Source organism: Stegostoma tigrinum, chromosome 4 (assembly GCF_030684315.1).
Source record: "Stegostoma tigrinum isolate sSteTig4 chromosome 4, sSteTig4.hap1, whole genome shotgun sequence".
NCBI classification, from domain to species: domain Eukaryota; kingdom Metazoa; phylum Chordata; class Chondrichthyes; order Orectolobiformes; family Stegostomatidae; genus Stegostoma; species Stegostoma tigrinum.
The window spans coordinates 41,003,487-41,014,591 of record NC_081357.1 but is presented as its reverse complement, the minus strand read 5'-3'; the positions used below and the strand labels follow the sequence as shown (position 1 = coordinate 41,014,591).

The following is an 11,105-nucleotide window of genomic DNA, read 5'->3' as shown; positions in this document are numbered from 1 at the left end:
ACACTTTTCCTGGCTGCAGTGGCTCCTTCCACATGTAAGATTGCAGGGCAAGTATGGGACGGAAGTGGGATGTTGTTGTGAGTCCCCACTAAAATTCTAACAGAAATAGTTCTTAAATGGGTAGCAGTAAATATACCTGAAAGAAGCAGATACACATGCTGCCCGAAGACTCATTCAGAAGCATGAATCACATGATTCAGAGTTTCCCAGAGTGGGAGCAAGTAAGAGACCCATATCTTCAATTATGCCATGACTACGCAGCATTGCTCCAATACTCTACATCGATATTCTACGTGCTGGTGGGCACAATCTCCAATTATGTAAATTACTGTGTTCCTGTGATTTCAGATCAGAACTTGGCAGGGTCAGACTGCCGGACAGAAACAGCCACCCAACTCTACATCCAGCAATACCTTTGCAGAATTCCTGGACAGGGGTTCTGTAACATTATGATCCCCACTATTTGTTCCCATTTCTCACTATTCAAAGCAAAATTCCAACAATGATACATTCTAGTACTTTTCTAGTCCTCCAGCTTCATCCTGACATATGATTGTATCTGATATAGATCATCCACTTTTATGACTAAATTGTAAAAGGTCAGGATACCTTCAAGCTCCAGTGGTTTGCTAACACTGACGGCCTATTTTAACATCCTTTGAAATATTTACTCCAAACAATTTGAAGAATCTGTCAGATGCCTTAAAAGGATCTATCAAAGTCATTACTTTCTCTTTTCAACAAAATCTTGTCATTTGTTCACAAATCTTAATTGAGTGGCCTTTAGAATCAAATTTTTGGAGGACAAAAGGAAACAATGAATTTAAAATTTTAATGATTGCTTCCAATTACTAGGGACAGAATTCATATACTTTGCAGAATCCGTACAGCGTGGAAGCAGGCCGTTCAGCCCATTAAGTCCATACCAATCCTCCAAGACCAACCCCCAATCCTATCCCTGCATTTCCCATGGCTAACCCACCTAACAGTGGACACTATAGGCAATTTAGCATGGCTAATCCATCTAACCTGCATACTTGTAATAATTGCTGTGTGGTGAATGCTTTTAACCATTTTTAATACCCATTCCAAGATTTTACTTACAATCCTCTTTTTATCAGTAAAGGATGAAGATTTGTTTAAGCTGCTCTTTTTATAAAGTATACCAAGATATCATTCATACCTGGTGGAATATCCTGTTGTCTACCTAATGCTTCAACTGGGGATTGGATTTCGGTACCTCCTGATTCTTCTAACAAACAATCACGTCGATTGACGTCAGGATGTTGTAATAGTTCTCCTGCTTGCTGTGTAACAGGACACATCTGGACAGTTCCATGGTCCCTGGTGCTTAGAAAGGTATCAGGTCCTAGAGCTTCGGGCACAATTTCACTGATGGGGGCTGCAGATTTAGACCGCAGTTCTCCTGATAATTTGAGCTCAAGATTTTGAAGTTTTGACATACACCAAGATTTCAGATCATCCACCATTGAAGACTGCAAAGAAGAAGGGAACAATTACAGTGCACACAAACTGAATTTCAGGCCTGTTTTCTCAACTGGAGAAAAAGACGTATCACGAAAACTAAGCAACAAATTAAGGATAACTATCAGGTTCAATGCATAGAACAACTGAAAACGAAAGCTGTTCCATTGGCATTTCCTCAGCTTTTCTGCCAAAGTTACAGGGGCAAATGGCATACCTCACAAGAACTTACCAGCCCCCAATGTTTGACCACAACGATCACAGTCAGCATAGTTTTGGTGTTTTATGTTTTATGAATGCGATTTTAACACAGACCAAGAATAATGAACAAAAATATCCTTCAAATGGTCACGATGTCAATGTGGTAGAACAGGAAAACACCAAGATAGGATAAAGTTAGGACAGTGACTGGATTTAGGTGGATATGAAAACACTGGAAAAGTTAATGCAATTCAGGTTTCCTGGAATTAAAATAGGCTCAAGGCATTAAGGCAATTATCTCTCAAACAAGGAAGATTTGACAAATTTATCCAAAGTAACCATTAGCGATAGACAGCATGATTGTGTTGTGTGAGGTTGTGCCTCACTAATTTGATAGAGTTTTTTTTGAGGTGGTGAGGAAGCTGGCTAATGAAGGAAAAGCAGTTGATGTTGTCTACATGAACTTCAGTAAAGCCTTTGACAAGGTCCTTCATGGCAGACTGGTGCAAAAGCTGAAGTCACATGCTATCAGGGGTGAGCTGGCAAGATGGATACGCAACTGTCTTAGTCTTAGGAGACAGAGGGTAGCAGTGGAAGGGTGCTTTTCAGAATGGAGGCTTGTGACGAGTAGTGTTCAACAGGGATCAATGCTGGGACCTCTGCTGTTTGTGGTCTACATAAATAATTTGGAGGAAAATATAGCTGGTCTAATTAGTATATGTGCAGACAGCACAAAGGTTGGTGGAGTTGCAGATAGTAAGGAGGATTGTCAGAGGATAGAGCAGGATATAGATTAGTTGGAAGAATGGGCAGAAAAATGGCAGATGGAGTTCAATCTGGACAAATCTGAGCTGCTGCATTTTGGAAGGTCATGTACAGGTAGACATTATACAGTGGATGCAGAACCCTTAGAAGTATTGATATGTTGAGGCATCTGTGTGTGCAGGTCCACAGATCACTGAAGATGGCAGGCCAGGTACGTAAGGTGGTGAAAAAGGTCTACAGCATGCTTGCCTTCATTGGAAGGGGGGTGGAGTACAAGGATAGACAAGTCATGCTGCAGCTTGTTAGAACTTTAGTTGGGCCACACTGGAATATTGCATAGAGTTCTGGTCACAACACTACTAGAAGGATGTAGATGCTTTAGAGAGGGTACAGAAAAGGTTTACTGGGATGTTGCCTGGTATGAGGGATTTTAGCTATGAAAAAGTTTAAAAGATTGTGAATACATGAACAGGAAGGGAATAGGGAGATAAGGATCCTGTAAGTGAAGACAGTTTTAGTATGGAAGGACAAAATGTGGCAGCACAGGCTTGGAGGGCCAAAGGGCCTATTCCTGTGCTGTACTGTTTATTGTTCTTCAACATAGTAAAACAAGTAGACAAGATAAACATCAGCCTTCTCAAATAAATGCTGATAATAAAGGCAGAGCAACAGCAGGAGGAAAAATGAGAGACTTCCACAAAAAGTACAAAAAGGAAAACAAAACCAAATATGAAATGTGCTCCCATCAGAGTTCACAGACCACTCTGCTCTCTCCATAGTATCAGAGAAAGTCGACAGGCAGAGGCACAAAAGAATTCTGTCGCTTTGAACAAACACCTTCAAACAATAGAATTCTGGGCCTAATAAAAAAAAGTGGCTAATTTATGAAAATATATATTTACAACATACTTTCAATAATGCCTGCCTGTTCTGTTCTTAAGTCTACTCTGATATCTCTGCACTGCATCAGAGGGCCAGGGAGCCCCGTGGTGTTTGAGTGTGCTATGTTACCTTGAGCTTCTTGGTACTGAGATGGCCGGTGGATTTTTCTGCATGCTCTGGACAGGGGCATGGGGCAGCATGAGCTGGTTTTCTGAAACTTATGTAAACAGACACTCAAGGTGGCTGGTTATAAAGTTCATATCAGTTTGCCACACATGGGGTGGAAACTTAAGTTGATTACGTCTATTACTGTTCACTACACTGCTTACAGCATCACTTCAATGTTACAGACATTGCTAGATAGGAGTAATTCACATGGGAGGATATAATAAGAACACCCATTGATTAGGGGTTAAATCTTGTGCAGTGATTGGTTTGAAGGCCTATCAATCGGACAGGAACGTGGATCGAAGGCTACAGCCAGATCCGCCAATATCTTATTGAATGTTGTAGCAGGCTTTAAGAGCCAAACGGCCTATTCCTGCTCCCAAGTACAATGTTCTTAATGAGAGAAGATGTTCCTCCACCCAACTGCAAGGACACATTACCTCCAAATTACACAGCTGAGGTTTTAAATTCCCCACGTAAGGCATCTCAGCCATGACCACAATCTAATCATAGAATGTACCTTGTTAATGTGAAAGTTGCACATAAATTGCACAAGTTATACATTAGGTGGCACGGTAGTTCTCATTTATTTATTCATTCACAGGATGTGGGGTCACTGGCCAGGCCAGCATTTAATGCCCAGACAGCAGTTAAGAGTCAACCACATTGCTGTGGATTTGGAGTCACATGTAGGCCAGACTAGGTAAGGATGGCGGTTTCCCTCCCTAAAAGGACATTAGTGCATTGGATGGTTTCATGGTTATCATTGGACTCGCATTTCCAGATCATTACTGAATTCAAATGCAAACATCTGCCATAGCAGGATTCAAACCGAGGGCCACAGAATATATCAGAGTCTCTAGGCTAGTAGTCTAGCAATAATACCACTAGGCCATCATCTACTTAAACAACATTACTAAACTGGCATCCAGAGACCATGCTAATGCTCTGGATACACAGGTTCAAATCCAACCATTATAGCTGGTGAAATTTAAATTCTATTAATAAAGTCTGGAATTGAAAGCCAGTATCAGTACACTGAACATGAAACTATTGTCAATTGTTGCAAAAACTAAATGTCCTCATGCCACCAATGTCCTTACCTAGTCTGGCCAACATGTCACCCCAAACCCAAACAGTGCGGTACACTCGTAGGCATTCAGTTCAAGGGACAGTTTGGGATGGCAACAAATCCTGGCATTGCTAACAGTTTGTATCCCATTTAAGAAATGGAGGTGATTACTGTTGGAACTTTTTAAATATTCCTTCACCCTCAGTTAGAAGCGCAATCTTGACATAACTGCACCTTGATTGTTCTCCAGGTACAACAGCATCAGTCAATGCAATGGGTAATACTTTCACTTTCTCATCCTCTTGCTACACAGCAAAGTCTATGGAGGCCAATTTAATTTACAACCTTTATGTTGCTCTTGCTTGAAAAGCTCAGTAACAAAAAGGTGTAACACACAGCTATGCCACAAAACCAGGTCAGACTCTCGATTTCTGATATTCTCTGAGCCTTACTAACACGCTGCTGTGGCTGAAACAAGGCAAAAAAATGACACTTGGCACCAGCTTTCTTGCTTCAGATTCAATGTGCTTTTGCTTGCTCTGGTCTGCATCTGAGGCTCTAGGTTTTACTTGTACATCTCACAAGAGCAGGTTACTTTGTTTGCACTCTGCTAGATTCTGGCCGTATGTTTCCTAGCAAAGTTTTCAGGACCAGTAAAGACGCAAACTGCAATTTCTAATCAAATCACTCTTCAGGCACATTTTACCATGGCATATCCCTCAGAGGAATAAAAACATACTTGAATTAAAGTACCATTATATTACATAACATGAAAACTCTGACATGTAGTCTACTGCATCCGAAACTCTTCCCTCAGTGACCTCATCACAAGACTTGAAAATTGCCATCACCCCTCAGGGAGAGATGCTAGAGTTGTACAGCTATTACAACTTGGTCAGAGCTCCCCAGCAGCCATTGCTGCCTCAGAGCTCACGGCCCCAAAATTTCAGCTTGTGATCCAACTTGGACGTCTTGTTCACTGACAAGAAAATGTCAGGTTAGGATTTCCCAGGATTCCTACATTATGTAAAAGGAACAGCAAAAGAAAACCACTTTTTAATCTTGTCGTCAGGATTTATGGTTTTACCTGGCGTTTGTCTCCTTCCAGTCTTTCAAGCACTGCACGCTGGTCAATACGATGGAGGCATTCTGTCCGTTCAGCTGAGATCCTCTCAGATGTTAATTTATCTAGGACTCTGATCTGAGTTTTTAAACAGGAAAACATTTGTGTTGTGTTAAATTCTTCTAACTGCATAGAATCTACCTCCTGATTTTGTTTTTCAGGAATACCATATACTCATCTTAAACATTGAAAGAACAGTGAAATCTGGCACAATGTAAATAAACACATATTGAGAATAAAATAGAAAATATTTTGAAAATATTAAACAAGTAACCACTTCATTTGAACAAAAAAACAAAAGATGCAAACTGTCACAGCATCTCTCACAACCTCGAAGTCTTAAAGCACTTTACAATAGTCATTGTTGTAAGGTCCGCAATGCAACAATAGCAATACAATAACGGCCAGAAAACCTGTTTTTGACATATTAATTTGAGAGATTAACATTGGACATGACTCTGGGAATAACTCGTTTGCACCACTTCAAGGATAATGGCATTGAATGTTTTACACCCACCTCAGACAGCAGATAGTGCCTCAGTTTAACATCTCATCTGAAAGATGGCATCTCTAACAGTGCACTCCATCACTACTGCGCCAGATTGTCAGCCTAGACTTTTGTCCTCAAAACACTGAAGTGGGTCTTGAACATTTGGACTCAGGGGGTGCCGTTATTGAGAAGTAGCTGACACAGAATCCGTTTATCTGTTCAGGTTGTGCTGATATTCACTGAGTGCTGCCAGTGAGAAATGTCAGCCTCGAACGGGATGATACCATTATTTATTTAATTAAGTGGAACGTGTGGAAAAGGCCAAATTGTGACTGTGGTTGTTCAAATCAAACCATTGCCCATGTCCTGAGCTATTGTCCCAATGGATCCATTCCTTGTGCCGTTACAATTAATACATAGAACATTACAGCACAGTACAGGCCCTTCGGCAACAGGATGGTCAATCTAATACTGCAACAGCTGAAGTGTTTGAATGGATAGTTAATCTCAACATTGAACCACAGCTGTTTCCCTAGTCATATGACTAAAAAAAAAGTTATGAAACATAGACTGAGCCAAAAGATCGTATGCCAGGGAAAATGCAACATAGTTAAACAGGCACTTTGTTTATCATTGGATAACCAGAAGAACCACATATTATGGTCAAATGGTGCCATTCCTCTGATTGCTAACTCTCTATTTTAAAAGTGTGATTTCTATTTAAACCTCATCCAGATCTGAAGTTCCTTTATCCTCATACATTTAGCTGTCAGCATATGTGCAGTGAGCGCTTGAAGAAGCAGCTTGCACTTCGTGTCCTCAGCAGAACAAAATTTAATTAGATGCTTTTCCAATTGAAGGCAGATTCAACAAGAATAGGAAGATTAGGACAAGTTCAATGTTTCAAAGCTGGAAGTATACAGTCTTAATAATGGACTAGATATTGGATTTGTAGAATACCAAGGTTGTAATCTGCTGGGTTAACCTGTAATTGAGGTAGACTCATGGAATTTGAATGAAATCAGTTTTACTGAGTGAGCTCCAAGAACTTCTGCTCCTTCACTCTAACTTTAGGCTCAGCAGGCACTCATTAACATAACACCAATCATAGAAACTCAGGCGGAATTAGTGAAGTAGAGCTGGACATCCTCAGTGCATATGTAATTTATAGGATGGTCCATCTAATTCAGGTGATTAGGCTCACTAACAGTGAGTGTCCCGATTCTGACTAACATTGCTGGCTTCCAACTGAGATCTTAGGTGCTCTCCAATGACTCAATGGAAGTCTCCCTATCAGGACCAGGAGGTCCAGTTCAAATCCCACCTGCTCCAGAAATGTATAATAACATTTCTGATCAGGTTGCTTAGAAAAATAGGTCAATTAAGTAAAAGCAGAAGTGTTACACAACATACTTAACTATTATGCTTTAGGGAGATGATGTGGACTGGCTTTGGTTAATCACTGAACATTCCACAAGAATGGAAATTCCATTAATGATTATAATTTTTGCTTTGATCATAAAATAATACTCCAGAAAACACTCAGGAATTCCTGGGATTCTGCTTTGGAAAAGTTACATCCAGTGGCAAACACAGCCAATTACGATCAAGGAAGTTCTATTAAGAACTCTGCAATCTCTGGTTTCCTCCAAAAGGAATGGATTCACATTGGATACACAGAAAATAGAATAAGAACAGCATAGGAACGGTCACTTTGGCCCATGATGTTATGCTGAATATAATGCCAAATCAAACTATTCCCTCCTGACTGCCCTTGATCCATATCCCTCCATTCCTTGTGCATTCATGTGCTTGTCTACAAGCTCTTCAATATCCCTGAAGCTTCTGCCTCTACCACCAACCCTGGCAGCACGTTCCAGATACTAATCATTCTGTGTAAAAAACTTGCCCCTCACATCTCCTTTGAACCTCTCCCCTCTCACCTTAAATGCATGCCCTGTAGTACCAGACATTCCACCTCTGGGAAAAAGATTCTGACTGTCAACCCTATCTTATTATTTTATAGATTTCTATCAAGTCTCCCGTCAGCCTCTGACATTCCAGGAGAAACAACCCTAGTTTTTTTTCAGCCTCCCCTATAGCTCATACTCTAATCCAGGCAGCATCCTGGTAGACCTCTTCTGCACTCTCTCCAAAGCATTGTATCTCAATGCTTTTTCACTTTTGCATTAAGAACACCTAACATGAGATGTATGTGAATTTCTACAGAAAATAATTCAGTCAGCAATACAAACCCGGCACCATCAGGAAACCCAGTTCCCTATGTTTTCATCCTTCAGCATCCAAAAGCTGTTAATTTGTAGCTGGTGCCAATTGTATAGTTAGTTAATGAACCATTGTACCAGAGGCTTGAACCCCATTTGAAATAGGTTTAAAACCAATTATTTAAATTATCCAGCCAAAACATTATTGATATAAAAACACATTAAATCAGCACATTTACAAACTACTGATGGACAAGGTCGGAAAATATTGCTCTTTTACCTCATGCTTATTTCTTCCTTCCAGTTCACCAAGTTTAGCATTCAATTTTCCTTGCACAATTTCAAGTTCGGCTTTTATTTCTTCCTTTGTGGCTTCAAGACGGTTCTCAAGTTTATTGATCAAGGGCTCACAGCGGCAACCATTTATTGGGGCCTCGACAACAAAGAAAAAAAGTCAGCTGCTAATTGACTAATTTTAATCGACAAGTGATAAAGGCACCCTTTATTAGATGACTATTTGACTACAGGAGTAAAAAACGCTTACTGCAATTACACACATTGCCTTATTAGGGTTCTTGTTGCACAGTGGTAATGTCCCTAACTTTGAGCCAGAGGCTAGGGTTAAAATCCCACCTGTTCCAGAGTTGCATCATAATACATGTTGACTAAAAGTGTCTATACAGAACTTGCAGGACTTAGGAGTATTGTGGGCTATGTCCATTTACTTACCCTTGCCATGAAACGAGTACAACAAGAGTTACCAAAGCATTTTCTGGGATGGAGGGATTGTTCTAGGAGGAAAGATTAAATAGATTGGGCAAATATTCCCTGGAAATTAAAAAATATGAGTAGTGATCTCAATGTACAAAATTCTTACAGGAATTAACATGGCAAACACAGGAGGGATGTTTTCTCCTGCCAGGGGTGGTCCTAAATCAGAGAACAGTCTTAGAATAAGGGGTAAAGCAATTAGAACTGAGAATAGAAGGAACCTCTTCACTTAGCAGGTGGTAAATCCTTTTTTTTTTGGTCCCAGAAGATTTTTTTGGCTGTGGTGGCTTAGTCATAGAAATCTCTCAATTTTGAGCATATTCAATGTATTAAAAATATTAAGCGACAAGGGGATACAGAGAAAAATAGCATTGAAGTAGAGCAAACGTGATCCCAATGAATGGCAGCGTGGACTCAGCCATGAACTGCCTACTCTGCTCCTATTTCTCACGTTCTTATATAAGGTCCAATTAGGCTAAACTTTAGCAAAAGCATTTCTTCAAAATCAGAAATCTGTTCTTCTAATCTTCCAAAGTAAATGTATTCACATGCAGAAGCATTTTCGAAAGAATATCCCATGAGCCCTGCTTACATCTTAAAATAATCAACCATCTTTGGACCATTTAACTCAATTATTGATTCATCTCAGCATTACTTCCAGTTTGGACTTTTCCAATACCCCAACCCCATACTCTGAACTCTACACTATACAAAACTTCAATTCATCAAAACCCCAAGGCCTATTTAGTCCAAATTGTGCTAAACCAGTCCTGCCTATTATTCCACCCTTCACCTAGCTGTGCTGGTTCACATAGAAGGCACTGCACAGCTCTGCCTTGCCTCATTTCTGTCAGGCCTGCACACCAGCAATATCCATTCTCCTGTGACATGTGTGCAATGTGTCTATTTCCTTCATTAATTACATTCTGTTGGCTTTTAGAATCATATCATTTTGACTGCCTTGTTCAATTTACCACAATTTTTATTTCTGAATGTTTAGGCCTAAACCACACCAGTAGAGCCTTAGGATGTTGTAAAGTCATCGAGATACACAGCACGGAAACAGACCCTTCCATACAACTCGTCCATGCCGACCAGATATTCTAAACTAATCTAGTCCCATCTGCCAACATTTGACCCATAACCATCTAAATCCTTTCTGTTCATAATACCCATGCAGATGCCTTTTAAATGTTGTCATTGTACCAGTCTCCACCACTTCCTCTGGCGGTTCTTCCATACAAACAACACCCTCTGCATGAAAAAGTTGCTCCTGAAGTCCCCATTCAATCTTGCCCCCCTCAACTTAAACCTATGTCCTGTAGTTTTGAACTTGCTTACTCTGGGCAAGAGATCTTTACTTTTCACCCTTTCCATGTCCCTCATGATTTTATAAACTTCCATACAAAGTCACCCTTCAGCCTTCAATGCACTAGGAAAAACAGCCCAGCCTATTCAGCATCTCCCTACAGTTCAAACCCTCCAATCCTGATAATATCCTCAAATCTTTTCTGAACCCTTTCAAGTTTCACAACTTACTCTTTAGATTATTGCATAATTGCAGTGATGTATATCAATATTAATTAGTATATATATTACTAAGGTTTACTAATCTAATGCAACATGAGTAACAAGTAAATCAAAACCAGTCTCTAAATGAAGATATTCATCAAGTTATTGATGATGGACAGTTTATATCACACATTATTTTGAAATAAATATTGCCACAACACTGTTAAAATAAGTTATGTGGACAACGTCATTTTTTGATTAGCTAGGCGTTTGACACATCATGTTTAAAAGTCTATACATGTCTGCCTGTGCTTGCTGATATAGAGTGGACTGTTTCTGAAACACAACCTGCTGATCCAGGTTTGGTACATTTGCCTATAATTTGGCAGCACCAGGCTTGGGACCTTAAAT

At 40.0% G+C, this 11,105-nt stretch overlaps 1 protein-coding gene across 11 annotated transcripts in view; it reads right to left on the bottom strand.

The window, feature by feature from the left end:
• ankrd6b (ankyrin repeat domain 6b) overlaps positions 1 to 11,105 on the bottom strand; it is a 213,173-nt gene that overhangs the window by 6,189 nt on the left and 195,879 nt on the right. For all 11 annotated transcript variants that reach the window (XM_048530346.2, XM_059645285.1, XM_048530340.2 and 8 more), the window contains 3 exons: positions 8,692 to 8,844; positions 5,661 to 5,774; positions 1,184 to 1,496 (listed from right to left, as the gene is read on the bottom strand). In XM_048530346.2, coding sequence (XP_048386303.1) covers positions 1,184 to 1,496; positions 5,661 to 5,774; positions 8,692 to 8,844 — 580 coding nt within the window. The remainder of the gene's footprint in view (positions 1 to 1,183; positions 1,497 to 5,660; positions 5,775 to 8,691; positions 8,845 to 11,105) is intronic.